This window comes from Aethalodelphis obliquidens, unplaced genomic scaffold (genome assembly GCF_003676395.1).
Source record: "Aethalodelphis obliquidens isolate GAN/ISIS:26980383/991018 unplaced genomic scaffold, ASM367639v1 scaffold19, whole genome shotgun sequence".
Taxonomy (NCBI): domain Eukaryota; kingdom Metazoa; phylum Chordata; class Mammalia; order Artiodactyla; family Delphinidae; genus Aethalodelphis; species Aethalodelphis obliquidens.
In genome coordinates, this window is record NW_020837963.1 from 28,923,715 (window position 1) to 28,943,102 (window position 19,388).

The 19,388-nt window shown below is 55.5% G+C and overlaps 1 protein-coding gene across 15 annotated transcripts in view; it reads left to right on the forward strand.

The window, feature by feature from the left end:
• ATP9B (ATPase phospholipid transporting 9B) overlaps positions 1-19,388 on the forward strand; it is a 216,946-nt gene extending 197,558 nt beyond the window's left edge. For 9 of the 15 annotated variants that reach the window (XM_027118802.1, XM_027118801.1, XM_027118806.1 and 6 more), the window contains 8 exons: positions 1,668-1,812; positions 2,038-2,102; positions 2,663-2,818; positions 2,919-2,983; positions 8,357-8,465; positions 15,672-15,729; positions 16,395-16,598; positions 18,849-18,985. In XM_027118802.1, coding sequence (XP_026974603.1) covers positions 1,668-1,812; positions 2,038-2,102; positions 2,663-2,818; positions 2,919-2,983; positions 8,357-8,465; positions 15,672-15,729; positions 16,395-16,598; positions 18,849-18,985 — 939 coding nt within the window. Of the gene's footprint in view, positions 1-1,667; positions 1,813-2,037; positions 2,103-2,662; positions 2,819-2,918; positions 2,984-3,466; positions 3,629-3,778; positions 4,967-5,424; positions 6,451-8,356; positions 8,466-10,136; positions 11,226-15,671; positions 15,730-16,394; positions 16,599-16,685; positions 17,087-18,848 lie in introns of those variants that run through there. The other 6 variants (XR_003435308.1, XM_027118803.1, XM_027118800.1 and 3 more) reach the window with 6 other exon arrangements.

The window sequence follows — 19,388 nt, forward strand, 5'->3', positions numbered from 1 at the left end:
GTGCCGTCCCCACAAGCTGACCCCGGGGACGCCCCCAGCCTCGCTGGTGTTCACTGCGTGTGTGTTGTTTTATGGGAGCCGCGCGGGCCCCTGGATGACTGTCCAACTCGCTGGCTGAGCTCTGGCCTCACGTTTGCATTTCTCTGTCTGCACCGCGGCGTCTGCGCAGCTGCGGCGGGCTCCTGAGTTCTGCTCCTGTCCCTCTCGCTGCGTGTGCGGGACCCGGGAGCCCTCGCCGGCTCGGCACACCCCCATCCCCGCAGCGCTGTGAGCTCACGCTTGGGTCACCTGTTTCCGTGGTGCCCGGTGCTGCGCGACCTGCCCGCCGGTCTCCCCGGAGCCCGCGGTGTCTGGTCCCCCCCGGGCTGGGCCCTCCATCCAGCCGCTGAGTCGGTCCAGCACCTGCCGGTCCCGGGCTCCCTGAGCCCCAGCTCCTGCCCAGCACAGCGCCCTCTTGATGGTGCCAAGGAGTGCGGTCCAGTCCCTGTCCACGGATCACACTTCCTTGGTTCTGGGGGACGAAGGATGACTGTCCCCTCCCCAACTCTGGCGGCACTGATTGGGGCCTGAGCCGGCCTTCGAGCCCCCTTTCCTTTCCCGCCTTCTGTCTCTTCGCTCCGCCTCCCGCCCCTCGTCCAGAGGGTGAGGCCGGCCTCTCCAGGGCAGAAGGGCTCCGTTCCACCCCCCAGCCCCCCGCCCCCTGGCTGCGCGTGAGGAGGGGTGAGGGGCCTGGGCCTCGCGTGTTCTCGGCTGGTCCCACCGCCGGCTTCAGGTTGCTCACAGCAGCCGAGCCGCGTGCACGTGGCTGTCTGCTTTCCAGCCCAAAGCGTTTTGCGAATTTCCCCTCCGTTCTAGCCCCTCCTTGTAGGTCGATGTCTTTTTTAAAACCTCTCTATAGTTGGGGCTTGGGGAGGGAGCAAAAGTAGCTACTTGTGTTAAGCACGCTTCTGTGAGTGTGTTTTTATTGAAATCCTTTTGCTGTTTCTGTCCCCCAAATCCACATGTTGTTCCTGGCAGCCAGCCGGCCCCAGGGAAACCGCAGGCTGGAGCGCACATCCCCCCTCCCGCCAGCACCCCAGTCCCGCTCCCCAAAGGCAGCGTCGCTGTTTCTGCTTCTGGGTCCTGCGGTGGTTCCTCCCCTCAGCGGGGATACTGTGTCCGTCTGTGCTGCTGAGTACCTGCCGTGAACGCGGGTTTTCGCTCACCACCCAGGTTTTAGGTGGCAGAGGGCCTGGGACTGCGTCTTGACCTCTTCACGCGGGGCACGGGCGCCCACACGGCTCTCCTGCAGGCGGATGTGCTGTTGGTGGTAGTCGGCGCCCCGGGGGCTCAGGACCCTCATCTCTGACTCCTGTCGTTCGTGTGGGGTGACTCTCGGGGTGTCCAGCTCAGCAACGGGACCCCACAGACTTCAGGCAGCTTTGGGGAATTTTTATTTTCCCCACCAAGATGGGGAACTAAGGATCGTCGCTGAGGGTATTGTGTGCTAAAGACCAAAGACCTTTTCAGCCAACCCCGGAAGGTGGTGCTGGCATCCCCTGAAGGCAGATGGGCTTGTCCAGGGCTTCCCTGGAGCCCTCCCCACAGCCTGCGTGCGGGCTCCGTCCACCCGTCCTCCGTCCATCTGTCCGTGCCCTGAAGCCCGGCCTCGCTCCTGCCGCCCCCAGGTCTGCCTGAAGTACTACGAGCACGAGTTCGTGGAGCTGGCCTGCCAGTGCCCGGCCGTGGTCTGCTGCCGCTGCACGCCCACGCAGAAGGCCCACATCGTCAGGCTGCTGCAGCAGCACACGGGCAGACGCACGTGTGCCATCGGTGAGCAGGGGCGTCCGGGCAGACGCGCGTGCGCCATCGGTGAGCGGGGGCGTCTGGGGAGCCGGGGTCCTGAAATGAAATGCGCGGGGACGTGCGCCCGGCTCCCTCCTGCCCGCCCGGTGGATTCCCCCCGTCTTCCTGGGTGTTGAAACCCCGTCTGCCGGTTGGCGAGGAAAGCCGGCCCCTCACAGGTTCCCACTTCACGTCCGCGTTCCGTGCTTCCAGGTGACGGAGGGAACGACGTGAGCATGATCCAGGCAGCAGACTGCGGGATCGGGATCGAGGGGAAGGTGCGTCTGTCCCTTGTCCCCGCCAGGCCCCTGGTCAGCCCGCTCACACGCGTGGCCGGGGGCTGGGGGGAGGCGGACCCACGCGCTGAGGCAGCAGCTCCACGAGGGCACGTAGAGGACAGGCACGTCCTGCCGGGACTCGGGCACCTTCCTGGTCCCCGAGCTGTGCGGGGCTGCACCTGGGCCGCTCCCTGGATCCCCGCAACCCTCTCTCAGCCCCACACACACGGCCCGCGCTCGGATGTCCGGGTCTCCCGGGCGGTCGGGAGCTGTGGTCTGCCTCCTGAGCTCACGTGAAAACACCCAGAGAGACCTGGACACAGGCTGGATCCCGGGCCCCTCTGCTTCGTGAATCAGGCCACAGTGCTGAACCCGCAGCCGCTTGGCGGGGTGGCAGGTTCAGAGAACTGTCTTGAAGATGCCCCGGTCCCTGCTTAGTTTCCGTGACACCGTCGGTGCCAGGCCGGGTCCTCCCAGGGTGCTGGCGGGGGGCTCCCGGGGCGGGGCCCGCGCTCTGCCCCTGTCCGGCCCTTAGCCCGGCCCCTCTGCCTTTGTCGCAGGAGGGCCGGCAGGCCTCGCTGGCGGCCGACTTCTCCGTCTCGCAGTTCAAGCACATCGGCCGCCTGCTCGTGGTGCACGGGCGCAGCAGCTACAAGCGGTCGGCGGCACTCAGCCAATTTGTCATGCACCGCGGCCTCATCATCTCCACGATGCAGGTGCGGCGTCCGGAGGGGCCTTCCGGGGGCGCCTGGTGCCTTGCGGCCTGCGCGCATATCGGCCGACCGTGAGTAATGGGCGCTGCTCTCCTCCCTCCAGGCCGTGTTTTCCTCCGTCTTCTACTTCGCGTCCGTCCCTCTGTACCAGGGATTCCTCATGGTGGGGTAAGTGGGCCCATCATGCGCAGACGTGGCAGCGGCACGTCGGGAGGGCTTGTAGCCCGGGAGCACGTGCAGGGGGTTGCTTGCGTGGCTCCCACACACTCAGCCTGAGGACGAATCGACTGCTGTACGGAGCCACGAAGGGGGGCACCCAGAGGCAGCACGTGTCCGCTTATCCCTCCTACGACGCTGCTGTTACGGTTCTCATGGAATTTCTGTTTACGTGGGGCAGCGCACCTGGGTCGGGAACTGTGTCGGAGCCGGGACTTTCTCCAGCCCTCGGCGGCGGCATGGGGGGTGGGGGGTGACTGGGTCGCTCCCAGGCTGGGGAGCCCCTTCCTGAAGCCTGCGCCCTCCTGGCTGGACACGGTTAATCCTGATGGCGGCGTGAAGTTGGCAGCAGAGACCTCCCAGGGTGCTGGCACGGGACCTCACATTCCGGGACGGACTCCGCAAGGCCCCCGCGGTAACAAAGCTCATCCTCAGGGCGCCCGCCCGGCAGCGGGGAAGCCCGTCCGCACAGCGGCGGCCCGGGGCCCGTGGCGAAGGCTGCGCTCATGGCGCTGCCAGAGCTACAGAGCGGGAGGCCTGTGTCAGACAAGAGCAGACCGCAGTTCCCTCCCCTCACCCTGGTGACCGCGCCAGCGGGTAAAGCCAGCGTGGCGGCCGCTGTGCAATGAACACGCGCGCGGCTGCTCTCCTCCGCGAAGCCCCTCCACCGCGTGGTGAGGGCGACGGCGGTTAGCACACGTGTCCCGGCGCCATCCTGAGCGCCGTCCTGTCCCCCCGCATCCCTAGGACACGGGTCTCCCGGCCTCAGCGTCTTCCCAGGTCGGCGGAGGACAAGCCAGCGGGTTATCGCACCCTGTGGAGCCCGGGTCAAGGGCACGGTTACATGCGTGTCGCCTGGCGGCTCCCTGAACCCCGAGAATCCCGGGGATTTCAGCGAGAGGCATCGGGGGCATCGGGGCGCAACGTGGGCTGATATCAGGGCGAAGCTGGGCGGGCGAGGTCCCGTCGCGAGTGACGGGGCTCCCTCGGCCTCCCGTCCTGTGTCCTGGCCTCCTGCCCCCGGGCCAAGGGCGTCCGCTGCCTCCGCACGCCCGTGTCTCCAGAGTGGACGTCAGAGCGAACTGGGGACCTGGTGGGACCAGCTCTGGGGGTGTCTGGGGGCGCAGGGCAGGCGGGAGGGGCGGCGGGAGGCTGGCGAGGGGTGGGCCGAGCCCGGGGTGTGGGCGCAGGAGAGCTTTCCAGGAAGAGGGAGCCCTGGGGCGGGTGCTTGAGCCCCGAAGAGGACAGGGCGCTGAGCTCGGCAGCGGGGGGCCGGGGCAGTGGCGGGGGTGTGAGGTGAAGGTGCCGCTCTCCTGCCACGTGGACGCATCCCTGAACGCCCGGCTTGCCGCCCAGCAGCCGCAGGGGCTGGATCCCGGTCCCCCTCGCTCCGGGGCTCCATCGTTTCTCCCCTCCGCCCCTGGCTCCTGTGTGGCTTGAGCTGTTGAACAGTTTAGGTTCTTGTGGAAATTAGAGCCTATCCTTCCCCACGGAACTCATGCGGACCCTGCCCAGGTCCCTGGAGGCGGAGGGGAAGCACTGCCCCTCCCCCGCCCCCAGGCCCAGGTCAGGATAAAGGCTTCACTGCGACTGGCTGTGGGGCTGGGCCTTGCGCCAGTTCAGGCAGCCTGCCCTTAATGGCAGCAGGAGTTCCTGGAGTCCTTCAAAGAGAGGGAAAAGCCTAAAGGTACAGAAAGCTACAATTTTTTTTACATTTTTCCGTTGCTTGCTTAAGTCTTTGCAATAATTATCACGTTAATTACTCTAAACAGCACAGAATTTGCACAGTAGTGCTGGTTATGTCTTGAGCTTGTCCAGGGCATTTCTTCCTCGGAGGCCAAAGAAAAAGCGTAACCATTCTCACTTTCCATTTTTCAAAGTGTGGATTTGGAAGTTTCAAAGGAAGTGTCAGGGGGCAGAGGTGTTACTCCTTAGGTAAGAACTGCCTGAGTTCGTGGAATTACAGCCCTAGGCCTGATTTCGTTCCCGTCTGCAGCCTGAGCCCGTCAGCATAAGCTCGCGTTATTTTTAAAGCTCCTGTTTATTATCAGCCTTCACTGAAAGTTTTATTTGAAGTTTCTCTGTATGTCCATCACTTAAACGAGGCGCCTGTAATTCTCTGAAGCATTAGTTCCTTGGATTTGGCAGGAATGGAGGGAGATGCTTCTACGTTATGCTTCTTCAAAAATAAATAATAAAATAGTTTTGCCCTCACCTAGAAAACAAATATAAAGAACTGGGCGGGAAGCAATGTGGTGTTTTTATCAAATAAAATCTAACCAGACCAAACTGCTGACCTTCCATGATGGGATAACTGGCTCTAGGCACTGCAGGACAGTTGGTAGAATCCCATTCCACCTATGTACGGTTTTTATCCGAGTTCATTTCATTAGCTTTCTAGGGACTGGTGACCCAGGTGAGGCCCACCCGCACTGCTGGTTACTTCACGGAAGGAAGCTCGTGCCGAGGCCGCCCCGGTTCCCCCTGGAGCCCACCAGGCGGCACCTGGCCCACTCCCCTCACTTAGCCTTTGGTTGCGTCTGCCCACATACCTGAGGTCCTGGGAGGGGCTGTGCCCTACCTCCACACGCCTCCCTCGGCAGGTCCTCTGGGGAAGCACCGTGCATCCTGGCCCCACTTAGCGTTCACAGGCGTCAGCACATCCAGGATTCTGCAAGACCCGCTCCACATGGTCGAGCCAAACCCCTCCTTTGCCCCACAGCTGCCGACGTCCCGTGTTCAGGCAGCATCCGTGGAGACACGCAGGTCTGCTCTAGCTGAGGTGTCCCTCTCGTGATGGCCACAGCTCCCAGAAGGCACCCCCGGGCCATCACAGGTGTGCATCCTCGCAGGGGATTTCAGTGGGGAGCCTGAGGATGCACGTGGGAAAACTAGCAGATGCCGTCTTCACAGGGTGCCAGGAGGGCACGTGACATCTGAGGAAGAGTCCTGAGCTGCAGGCAGGAGCATGGGCGAGTGATGAGGAGGTGGGCTCGCAGCCCGTCACCAAGGGGCACCACGGAGCGACAGGAAATGCCCTGTCCTCCCAGCCCACGCGACTGGAAGACACGGTGAGGTACAGGGAAAAGCTGTTTTCGGACCGTGGACACCAGGCAGCAGGCACTGATGCCGGAGACAAGGGAAGCTGGCAGAATTCACAGCTGGAAATCCCTGGAACCTTGGGGGGTAAAGATTCCTTAGGCACAAAATGCGTGAACTGTCACAGGAGAAATTGGCAAGATGGACTTCATCAAAATTAAGTCTTCGCTCTTCTAAAGACAGTATTAATCAAATGAAAAGGCAGGCTGGGAAACAGTCTTTTCAGTACCTATATCTGATAAGAGCTCTGTACCCAGAATGTTTCATGATCTCCAAACAACTCAATTTTTTAAGAAAAGGCTAAAGATTTGAACGTACATCACAAAAGAAGATGTAAGAATAGCCAATAAGCACACGAAAATATATTAACATCATTAGTTACAGGAAATGGAAATTTTAACCCCACCTAGAGGCCAAGTTAAGACAGACCGCGCTAAGTGTCAGCAGGAAGCTGGGGCTCCCGGGACTTACAGCTCCTGGCCGGAGCGCACAATGGTGAAACGAGCCCGGAAGACAAGTTGGTCGGTTTTTCATATGATTAAGCATATGGCCCAGCAACCCTCCCCTCCGAAGCCTGCTCCTCCTTTATTTGCGGTGAGATCCACCATGCCATGTCTCTACCGCCCCGGGGGGTCGGGCGGGGTGGGGGGAGCCAGAGAAGCAGCAGACGCCAGGTCCCTGCGGCCCGCGGCCCAGCCTGGGGGCTGATGGGGGGATGGGGGTCTGCGCTGGGACCCTGGAGGAAGCCACCCAGTCGCATGCTGGAAACTGCCCTCAGCAGAATCAGCTGATAAAAGGGGTGGTGATGATGTTTGTGATTTGGTTGTAAAGCCGGAGGAGTTTCTGGCACAATAACAAGGTTCTCATCGACGCTCTTTACGAAAATAGAGGCTCCTCGGGCCTGCGCTGTGACACTCGTGAATCCCGGTGCAGGAGGGTCACTGGGCCTGGCGCACGTGCAGCTTGGTCCTCGTGCGTCGGCTGGCTCCGGGGGATGTGGGCCATGTTCTGCCTGGGTTCCTTGGCCCTTTCAGCCCCCTGAGTCCTAAGGGGACTAACAACAGCAATTAGAGATTTAGAGGAAAGTAAAGAGCATGTGCTTGTTGACCTGACGCAGAAGTTAGAGGTTGAACCTGTAGGTAGAGAATCGAGCCATCAAAGTGCAGGCTGACACTGGACAGCGGACGGGAGACTTGAGCAGGGGACTGGGGACGGCAGACGGGCCCGTGACGAGGCGGTCAGTGTCATCAACCACCAGGAAATGCATATTTTAACCACAGTGAGCTGCCCCTCCACGCCTGTCAGAATGGCTGAAACACCTGTGACAGCAGCAAATTATGGCGAGGATTCAGCATCCGGACCCCTCATACGTGCTGGCAGGGATGTGAACTGGTGCAGCCGCCCTGGAAGGCGGCTTGGCAGCCTCTTATAAAACTAAACATGCAGCCGCCCTATGGCCCAGTGCTTGAACTTGTGGATCCCAGGTGGCACCCGTGTCTCAAATAAGTGCAACTTACTTTTACAAAAAACCTGGGCAGTGGATGTTTATAGCAGCTTTATTTGTAATAACCGGACCCTGGGAACGACCCAGATGCACTTCAGAGAATGCCCGGGGTGCAGAGCTGCTCTGTCCACAACCACGAATGCTCCTCAGCCACCAGAGGACGGCCTGTCGTGTGGCCACACCTGGGTGACCCTCCAGGGACTGGGGCTGAACGAGAAGCCGAGCCCCAGGCTCACCTGCTGTGTGGTGCGTGTGTGTCACCTTGAAGTGACAAAAGTTATAAGATGGAGGACAGTTGCCAGGGGTTCAGAGGGGCTGGGAGAGAAGCAGGCTTCAGGGGTCCCTGGTGGGCTTGGGTGCTGCGTCTGGACCATGTCAGTGTCGGCGTCCTGCTGGAGATTGGCTGCAGTTTTGGAGATGCTGCCTCTGGGGAAAGCTGGTTGAAGGTCCCCGTGGTCTCTGTGTTACTTCTGGTAACTGTGCTCACCTCTGCCGTGATCTCAAAATAAAAGCTTTAATTAAAAAAGGATCCTGCTGCCTGTCCGCATTTGTGGCTTGTAGACCTTGCTCCTGTACTGTGGGTAAGTACTCAGTTTTAGGACAAGTCGTGCTTGGTTGCCAACTTGTTATTTTCTGCTTAGGGTTTGACCTTTGGCCTCTGGTTCAGAGGTGTGCTCCTGGTGGTGCCGAGTCCCCCGTGTAACCTCCCTGCTCTCCTCCAGGTATGCGACGGTCTACACCATGTTCCCTGTCTTCTCCCTGGTGCTGGACCAAGACGTGAAGCCCGAGATGGCAATGCTGTACCCAGAGCTGTACAAAGACCTCACCAAGGTGCGGCCTCAATTAGGCATCAAAGGGGAAAACGGCGTTTGCGCGAATGTTTGCAGTGCAGCTCTGATATCACGCGTCGAGTTGTAATTGCGAAGGGTGCTCATAACCGTTCGTGGAGCTTCTGTGGACTAGAACCGTGGCTGAGGGCTCCCTCTTTCTGGGTGAAGGGTGCTTTGAGCGGGGGCTCCCGGTCAGCACTGCGCAGTGGGTGGGGCGGGCTCCCGGCCCACCTGGAGCGGCCCGGCGTTCGAGCCGGTAGGGACCTGGAGCCTGGCCGGAGCCCCTCTGAATGCCCACATCTCCGGCCATGGGCTTCAGAATTTTGTCTGAAAGGGATCTGCAGTATGTTTCCGTCCCTGAGACCCGCGTGCTGTTGTCACGGTGACGCTACTGAGGTAGAAGTCCACTTCCCCGAGCTGCGCAGGCTTCATTCACGCAGCCCAGAACTGCTCTGGGACAGTTAAACATTCCTGAAAGAAGTTTTAAATTTATCGTGTTTTTTAATGAAAACATATCTCTGTAGCATAGAAAACATGCTCCACTGGGTGGAAGACATGCCCAGCTCCCCACACACAAACCCTGGTGACCTCAGAACCTTCCAACACTGAGTTATACACTAATATGTATAAAATAGATAACTAGTAAGAACCTGCTGTATAAAAAATAATTTAATTTAATTTAAAAAAAAAGAACCTTCCAACACTGAGAACAAAGTCCACGGACCCCCAATTAAATTTAGGTTTACAGTTGATAACCTGAAGTTACCGACTGATTTTTAAAGCTGTAGCCATATGTTGTAACGGAGAAAGAATCAGATTAGGCATTAACAGGTAGACTCGCCCAGCTAACCTCTAACCAGGCCCAGTGGTGTTGGGTGAGTCACATAAATCTTTGGATTTGATGGTGTTATTGTCAGAATTTGATGAGATTAAGATTTTTTTAAATTTTATTTTATTTTATTTATTTTGGCTGTGTTGGGTCTTCGTTGCTGCGCACGGGCTTTCTCTAGTTGCAGCGAGTGGGAGCTCCTCTTCATTGCTGCACGTGGGCTTCTCATTGCGGTGGCTTCTCTTGTTGTGGAACGCGGGCTCTAGGCGCGTGGGCTTCAGTAGTTGTGGCACGTGGGCTCAGCAGTTGTGGCACATGGGCTCAGTAGTTGTGGCTTTTGGGCTCTGGAGCACAGGCTCAGTAGTTGTGGTGCACGGGCTTAGTTGCTCCGCGGCATGTGGGATCTTCCCAGACCAGGATTGAACCCGTATCCCCTGCCTTGGCAGGTGGATGCTTGACCACTGTGCCATCAGGGAAATCTGAGATTAAGACGTTTTCAATCCATTGAAAAAAATAGAAAATGCCTGTATTACTTCTATAATCAGGGCAAAAATAAAGCTAGCTCAACAGTATAGTATAAAATAAAATAGCAAACATTATATTTTATAATACATTTTATTTGATAATAAGATATAGATGTGAGACATATATAAAGCATTATTATCATGATAAAAATATCATTGTGAATATTACAAGTAGAAGAAAAACTTTTTGGTTTAATATCCTAAGATGGTGAAACCATCATCATTCAGTGAATCAGAAGAGGCTCAAAGATCCACAAACTACAGGAGGCTGTTGCGAATGATTATAATTTTAGTAGATTGTGTGTTTCCGTATTTCCAGTGGCTCCAGAAATGTTTCCCTCACAGATACGAGGGGGAACCAGCTTCTTATGAACATCAGTGGAGGGGCTCGGTGGATGCTCAGGGTTAAGGTCACTGCAGGTGAGGCCAGGTGATGCTGCCAGAGGTGGGAGGACTTCCTAGCAGAACTTCAGTGTCCCCACCAGCGAGGGGACCCGCCGCTTTCACTGTTGCCCACCAGAACCTTCTTTGTGGGTTGCCACGTTACTCTAGTGATAAAAGCAGGCTCCCGGGGTCACAGGTGTCCGGCGCTGAGTCCCAGCTCCCCTCTGACTGTAGCCGCGAGGTGGTGAATCCACACCATTAGCTGATACATTTGAACTTGAGGGGATGTTAGGAAACCACGTCCAATTCCAAGTAAGTTGGGTCTTGTTAAGGGTGCTGGCTTTCCATTCTTGTTAGGGTGACCAACAGTTAGAATATTTCAATATCCTAGAGTCAGGACCGCATTCCTAATCTTTTTGACAAGAGTTCAGTCACTTATTTTCTCTAGACGCCTTTTCTTCAAGATCCGGAATCTGTACTTTTTGTCTTTAAAGTATATATTTCTTTAAAAATTGCATACACTCGAAATGCTTTGAAAATAAAGTAGCCCTAAGGCACTCAGCCAGTTAACTTGCTAAGAAGTGAGTATTTTTCTTACTGAAGCTAGAGAAACATTCTGAAGCTTTACACTGCTTCTGAGCCCAGCACTTTGCACCCGCTGGGGACAGGCAGTCTGTCCGAGTCCATCCCTGTGGGTGGCACGGTTGAGGGTCCCGTGCCGGGCACTTGTAAAGACCTAGAAGGCTCTGCTCCTGGTCTCCACAAGCCTTCAGTCGGGAAAAGAAAACATGAATTCGGGGTAAATTAAATGATGGTTGGACAGTAGCAGAAAACAAGCCACGGGCTGGAATGTAAGTTACTGTCCAACAAATGATTTATCTTGTAAGTTCTGAGCAGAAATCTCAGGTCACAGTAAATTCATTAAATACCACAAAGGTAATCAAGGGAAGCAGCGTGCACATCCCTTGTAAAACAGAAAGGAAAGAACTCTACTTCGAAATAAAATATCCTGGTTTTATACTTATTTCATAGCCAGTCTTTTTTTTTTTTTTTTTTTTTTTTGCGGTACGTGGGCCTCTCACCGTTGTGGCCTCTCACGTTGCGGAGCACAGACTTCGGATGCGCAGGCTCAGCGGCCATGGCTCACGGGCCCAGCCGCTCCGCGGCACGTGGGATCTTCCCGGACCGGGGCACGAACCCGCGTCCCCTGCATCGGCAGGCGGACTCTCAACCACTGCGCCACCAGGGAAGCCCCATAGCCAGTCTTTTTATGCTAAGAGTATAAATGCTCCAAGCATCACCAATCTGACTTAGGGTTCTAACGAGATTAGGCTCTAACGAGCCTAAATAAAATTAACCTTCTAACAAGATCCTGGATGTAAACATTTGTTCTCTGCTGTGTCTCCAGGGCCTAAACCTGGACACAGTGTCTGTTCCGTAATTGGTGAATGAACGAGGGAGGGAATGAATCAGTTAAACAAAGAGGCAACATTTCCTTCCTCTTCCTAAAACCACATAGTTCTCATTCCTTACAGAAAAGGATGTATTTGTAACGATGTTTGGGTCACGTTCTGCTTTGAGCTATTGAGCTTTACTCATGGTGAGTGCAGTCACTTCTGGTTTTCTGGTGCTGCCAGTTAGAGGGGAAACATGTACTCATCCCTCTCCTAACCCTACAGATGACTATTTGTCCTGAATGCTCTGTGGCCTCTTATGAAAAACCACCTGAGCCTGAGCCCTGGGGTCAGGACTTAGGTGACGCGTGGTCAGCTGAGCCGCCTGTGTGTTCCTGAAATAGTTCGGTCTTGTGGCTGTGAGTTCAGTTACCAAGTCACAGTGTTACATTCGTGATAAGTTAAACTGCTCACTACAGAGACACCTGAGCTGTAGTTGTACTGACTGTCAAGATACAAGCAGGTGATGCACAGTCATCCCTAAAAGCCCTTGGAACCATTAGACGTTGGACTATTAGGACTACGTCACTATTTGCATTTTCTGTTGAATAGTCTGAAAATGGTTTTAGCTTTTGAAATGTGTATTTGTATCCTTGTATAATTTTAAAAATAATAGTGATAAGGAAAGGAAATTCAGGGTATAGAAATTAAAAAGGAAGAAATAAAAATATCTGTTTGCAGTTGCCAGAATTGTCTATGTAGAAAATCCCAAATAATCCACAAAAAAACCCTCCTAGACTAGTAAGTTTAGTAAGGTTGCAGGATACAAGGAAAAAATATTTTTAATTATTTCTAATTCTGTATAGTAGCAATGAACAATTGAGATCTGAAAACAATTTTAAACACTGTTTATAACAGCATAAAAAAGTGAAATACTTTGGTATAACTAACAAAATATGTGCAGGATCTCCATGCTGAAAATTGTAAAACTGGCTGAAAGAAATCCTAGAAAGGAATAAATGAATTTCGTGGATTGGAAGTATCAGTGTTGTTGAATATTGACAACTGATTCTAAAGTTTATATGGAACAGCAGAGGAGCTAGAATTACCAAAACAAATTTGAAAAAGAAGAACAAAGTTGGAAGACTCCCAGTACCTGGTTTTTATCACTGGCAAAGGATAGACACACAGGTTAGTGGGGTAGAACAGAGAGCCCAGAACTACAGCCACGCATGTCAGCCGGTCTTTGACCAATGTGAAGGGAAATCCAGTGGAGGACGGTCGTCTTCTCAACAGACGGTGTCAGGAGAGCTGGTCACCCTCGGTCCACACCTCAGGTCTTACACAGAAATTCACTCACAGTGGGTCATAGACCTAAATGTAAAATGTAAAACTATAGACCTTCTAGGAGAAAGTACAGAAGGAAATGTGCATGACCTTGCGTTAGGCAAAGAGCTTTTAGATATGAGGTCATAAAGGAAAAAATGGATAAATTGGACTTTATCATAATTACAGACTTTTTTTCTGTGAATGACACTGTTAAGAAAATTGAAAACAAACCACAGACTGGTAGAAAATATTTGCAAATTACACTTTTGATAAAGGACTTGTATCCAGAATATATAAAGAGCTCTCAAAACTCAAAAAGAAAACAACCCAAGTTTTTAAATGGGCAAAAGACCTGAATTGACACCACACCAAAGATGATGATGTACAGACGGCAACTAATCACTTTTATGAAAAAACGCTCAACGTCATTTTTCATTGGGGAATTGCAAATTAAAATCAGATGCCACCGCAGTCTGTTAGAATGGCAAAAATGCAAAACCGACACCAGCAAATGCTGGCAGGGGTGCTCAGCCGTGCTGGTGGGAATGCAGGCTGGTGCAGCTGCCCTGGAAGACAGCTTGGCGGTTTCCCGTAAAGGTAAACATACACTCATCACGTGACTCAGCAATCCTACTCCTAGGTGTTTACTCAAGAGAAATGAAGAGGTACGTTCACACAAAATCACGTGCAGAAAAGTTGATGGTGGCTTTGTCGTAATTACCAAAAACTGAAACGACCGGCTGCCCTTTCCCCCGTGAGGGTGCAGCCGCACAGTGGGATCGTGTCCGTGACGGCAGAAAACCCGTCCGTTCAGCAACGCAGACGACTCTCAGATGCATTTTGCTGCACAGAAGCCAGGCTCCAAAGTGAGTGTGGCCCCAGCGATCTGCCGCTCCGGGAGACGCGCAGCTTTAGGGACACAGGACAGGTGGGCGGCGGCCGCCCGAGGTTTGGGGTGGGAGGGCATGACTGGAAGGGGGCAGCGCGGCAGCTTTGGGGTTAGGGACTCTTCTGTCGCACTGTGGTGGGTGGAGACTGGACCTCTGCCACCACAGAACTGTCCACCCAGGAGCTGGCACGTAGACTGGGACAAAGGGCTCCAACCGCAGTACACATGAGCCACAGAACCACAGCGGGGGTTGCTGCCCTAAGAAGCCTCGGGGAGGGCGTCCATGAGTGCCTGCGGAGGGGGCTGGAGACGGACAGAGCCGCCGCCGGAGACAGGGCTCCCGCCACGGGACGCGGCATCGCAGGGCCCCTGCACTCGGTGGGTCGGCGGCGGCATGTCTGCTGCAGGTACAGAGGCAGGAAGGGGGCTGGTGCAGGTACAGACAGGCAGGAAGGAGGACCTGTGTGCACGCATGCCAGGGTCTGTCCCTGAGCGTGGCTGTTTTCTTCCTTTAAAAAGCAATATTGCTTGGGGCTTCCCTGGTGGCGCAGTGGTTGGGAGTCCGCCTGCCGATGCAGGGGACGCGGGTTCGTGCCCCAGTCCAGCACGATCCCACATGCCGCGGAGCAGCTGGGCCCATGAGCCGTGGCCACTGAGCCTGCGCGTCCGGAGCCTGCGCGTCCGGAGCCTGTGCTCCGCAGCGGAAGAGGCCAAAATGGGGAGAGGCCCGCGAAAAAAAAAAAAAAAAAAAAAAAATTGCCTTTTCACAAATGATGACATATTGGAAGGTTGCTCTCCACTCAAACGCAGTGAGGCCTCGGGCTCAGCCAGGACGTTCTCAGGTGGCCCCTCGGGACCAAGCTGCTGCAACCGTCTCTTTCAGAGGTGTCCGTGGACGCCGGGTGGACGGGATTCAGCCTCTGGGGTCCTTGTGCTGGCGCCTGCCCCCGTCCTATGTACGGTTTGTTCTTCCCTCGTGCCGTTTAGCATCACGTGCCGCCTCCTCCTGGCGGGGATGCCCCGCACCCCAGCAGAGCCTTGGTCTCCTCCGTCAGGCCTGGCTGCAGCGCGGCCTTCGGGAAGTCTCCAGCTGCGGTGCTTCTCCATCCGTAAACGGAAACGACGTCTGTGGGCTGTGCCGGCGGGCGGGAGACGCGGGGGACGAGCGTGAGGGTCTGTGAGTCCCGCGCCCGCCGCGGCCTCGCCGGGCTTCGTCCCGACACCCTCATCACAGGCCTCGGGGCCGGCGCTGCCTCGGCCAGCCCTTGGCGGGAATGGGCTGGGCGGCGACTTGTGGCCCCCCCTCCTTCTCGGATAGAAGCGTCTTCGGGAGTGTGGTCGGACGGACGCAGGCTGAGTGTTCAAGGTGAAGGTTGCTGTGCCAGAAACCCTTGTTTGTGCTGGGCTTGTTGATATGGCATCTTTTCCAGAAAGGACCTCAGGGCCTAAATTCTGACTTCAGGTGTGATAGACCGTCCTTTGTCACCTAAGGAAACTAAGAAGTAGATATAGGAAGATTTGTTCCCAAGAAGTAAAGAAGAAATAAAGGGAAATTGTTTTTACTATGCAGAATAGTGCGTTTCAATGTTTGTTTTATACACGTCGACTCCTGGGTCACTAGGAAGCCCGGGAATGGAGAGCCGTGGCTTAAGGTCACCAGAGGTCAAACAGGAGACCGCTCACCCCTTTACCATAAGCGGAGCGGGGCGGGCGGCCCGGGTGCGCGGGAGGAGGACGGTGGCTGGATCGGTACGTGGGTTGGGCTGGGGGCCTGGGGTCTTGACAAGTCACCCGCACACAGCTACTTAAAAACGTGTGTTCTGCTCTGTTAACTAAACTGCCCCACTGTCTACCCTAGGGAAGATCCTTATCCTGTAAGACCTTCCTCGTCTGGGTTTTAATCAGTATTTACCAAGGTAAGACGGACCCGCCTTCTCCTGCACTGAAGCTTTTTTGTTTTCTATGGGCAATATTGTTTTCACCTCCCAGTTAAGTTCCAAAAGCTTAACATTTCATCAGCAGTTGAATATTGCTTTCAGTTTATCTTGTGAATCGATACCCCAGCAGCTGGTCCCGCAGGCCTCTTCACAACGCAGCGGGGGTTGGCGTTTTTACTGGTGCAGGTCACCTAAAAACTGACCTGTTTTTAAATAAAAGACAATCCAGAAAAATTTAATCAGCACTTACCACGCTGCCTACGCCCCGCAGTGGCTTTCTTTCTTGGCATGATAGCCGGACTTCGAGAAATATGAATTAGGAAGTCCGCAGTCACCAGCTGCCCCCGCTTGGTGTCCCAGACAAACGGGAGCCTGTGGGAGTGGCTAGCAGGCGGCCCCGGAAGGCGGCAGCCAGCGCGCAGCTGCTAACCGGCGCGCAGGCACGGCTCCCCCCCACACTGCCAGAATCCACGTCTCACTTTGTCCCCGGTCCAGAGTTTACACGGATCACTGGGTGCGGGTGTGCACAGCCCGTGTCTGTCAGTGTCAGCGGCTCTCGCCCCTCATACAGTAACGGAGCGGCCGACCCGAGTAGGAAGGTGGTCGTGTCCAAAGCCACACCGCCCACCCCGGCTGTTTTCCAGGCGGCATCCTCATGTTTGGGGCCCTGGTGCTTTTCGAGTCCGAGTTTGTGCACGTGGTGGCCATCTCCTTCACGGCCCTCGTCCTCACGGAGCTTCTGATGGTGGCCCTGACCGTCCGGACGTGGCACTGGCTGATGGCGGTCGCCGAGCTGCTCAGCCTTGGCTGCTACGTGGCCTCGCTCGCTTTTCTAAATCAATATTTTGGTAAGTTGCTTTAGACTTCTTTTCTGAATAGCTGTCTCTTACTGGTTTTTAAACGTTTTCTTTGTTGCTTCTAATACGTTATCTTAGATTGCAGATCGTAATAAAACCCACATCAGACAGCTTCACAACACAGAGCTTATTTCTGTGGAAAGATTAAACCCCTTGCAACAATACGTGAAGTCGTGCCGAGTTCTCCCCACAAGAGCTGTATTGTTTGTCCCTTTTCCTGACGGAGGCCGCTGAGGCTGCAGGGAAGAGGGCTTCCAGGATGGGGCCTGGCGCCGCCCGCCCTCCTTCCCCGGAGCCATGGGGCCCAGCTGCCTCGGTCCCGAGCGGCGTCAGAACCTGCAGGCGGCACGTGGCCCGGGTCGCTGCACCCCTGCCCCCTTCTCGCCCGCCCCCGTTACCAGCAGGGCCCTGAGGAGGGGGGCTGCTTGCTGGGTGTGAGCGCTGGCTGGAGTGGGAGGGAGGGCGGGTCTGGGGGGGGAAGGGGGGGTCACCCAACGTGGCCCTGGGGGAGGGTTGAGCCGCTCTGGGTGCGTTCGCACGGCCGTCCCCAGTCCCTCTCCAAGACTCCCGCTTCCCGTCCACGGCCGGCGCTCTGATCTCGCCTCACCTGACGCGCCTCATCAAACCCAGCTCTTCACTCGCCACCGTCGGAAAACTCATCTAAGGCAGAGCCCTGACCCTTGAAGTCACAAGTCGGCATCTAGTTCCTGTTCCTAACACCAGCGACTTGGGACGAGCAGACTTCACTGGGATGAAAGATGAGAGCCTCATATTTCTGTGAAGTGGAGGAGAGCAACGGACCACAAAGTTATTTTTGGTGAAAAGTGATGGTAACATCACTTTTCACGTATTGTGAAAATATCTCCATCCTTCACAGCAGAGCTATAAATTACAAAATGAATGTTTAGGCAAGTTTCAACAGCGGGAGTTTATGAATTGTGTGCCCCTTCCATAACTTTAACGTATTATAGATGGTAGAGAAGTAAAAAGAATTCCATCATAAAAGCAGAAGTTGGGTGAATTCACATCCAAGTATCTCCTCAATGGTGAGTACGTACATAGGAAAACTATTACAGATTCGTGTTTTTGCACTAAAGAAACATTCACCAAAAAAATAGCCATGGCACATAAGAAGTGGTTATTTTCAAATTACAATATCTTGGTTACTTTGTTTTGAGAATGGACGTTTGCTTTCCCGTGTGAACGCGAGTTGACACTCTTGGACGGAGCGGTGTTGGCTTCTTCTCGGGCGTTTCCTGGGCCCGCAGCTCCTTCTCCCAGCCTGTGTGCACAGAGCACAAAACAGAAGCTACAGCTGGGACACCAGCAGCAGGGCCGCCCGGGGCCCCGTGTGAAGCAGACACAGGCAGGGTGTCTCGTGCAGCCTTCTCCGGTCGTTGACGCTACCACGTCCTTCAAGACTGCAGAAACTTAGCAGAACGCCGTCACTCCAGAGGCTCGACTGATAAAGAGCCCCGCCTCCCCTCTTCGTGGCGTTTGCTGTGGGCTCCTCCCACCTGGCGACAGCGCGGGAGGCCCTGGGCCCCGTCGGGGTTCTGCGGCTCATAAGAGGGGACGGTGCTGGGTGTCCTGCGTCCGCCGATGAGCACCCGAGTCCGTCAGGCGACCGTGCGTCGTCCCCGCAACATTTTGCCGTGAATTTTTAGTGATTGGACCCGTGGAAAACACTTCCCGGGTTTTCTACAATGTGCTTAAACACAGCCTGGGACCCCGTGTGCCCTGCATGCAGACCCGGGGTTTCCCTGCCCTTTTCTGGGCCTCAGCGGCCATGCGCCTACCAGGCTGCTTCGTCCCACTTCCGACGACAGTCTCCAGGGATGGCTGTCCTAGGATCGGCCGCCCGTCGGGCTCTCACACGGCTCTTCACCCGCAAGGATTAGAACAGCCGTTAACCCTGGGGACACCACCCTGTGGTGGCAGGACGGAGGGGCACGGGAGGTGGGCTCACGGGGACAGCTCTGCCAGCGGCCTCAAGGCCCCGACGCCCAGGGTCGCCTGTCCTCAGGACGACGCAGATGAGCCCGGACGGTCTGAGCCGGCCCCAGGCTGCCTCTGGACCGTGCAGCACCGGCCCTGCGCAGCTGGGGCTTTGCGCCTCCTGTTAGAGGAGCCCCTGCCCGTGGTGTGCAGGGAAAGCAGCGCTGTAACCCAGACCCCGAGGCTCCACGAGCCCCGCCCCTGGGCGCCTCTGACACCCGTTCCCGGATTTCTCTCCCACAGATGTTCCTTTCATCATGACCGTGACCTTCGTGTGGAAAGTGTCCGCGATCACGGTGGTCAGCTGTCTTCCTCTCTACGTCCTGAAGTACTTGAAGCGGAAGCTGTCCCCTCCCAGCTACTCCAAGCTCTCCTCCTAGGGCCACGCACCTGCCACGGAAGGTTCCGGCACCTTCGTGCCCGTTTCCGTGATGCAGGGTGCGCGGCGGCGGCTGCCGAGAGAGGGCGTGAGGCAGGAAGGGCCCGGGAGGGGGCCAGGGTGGGGCTCCGCAGACAGTCGTGCCGCGGCCGGATTTCCTTTCCTTCCCTTTTTATTGTTTCTCCAAGTTTAATTTCCATGTCGAACCAGCTTGACTTTATGTTGAAAATGCGGCCTAACCATTTCACTGCTCCTGTAAAGCATCCATCTTTGTCTGCTGTTCTGAGAACTGAAATGAAAGGCCGCTTAATGTTCTGCAGTTTCCTAACATTCAAATTCTTTCTTTGATGTTACAATATGGAAAGCCTCCCCGCTTAACCAGAATAAAGTCTCGATGCTGTAAA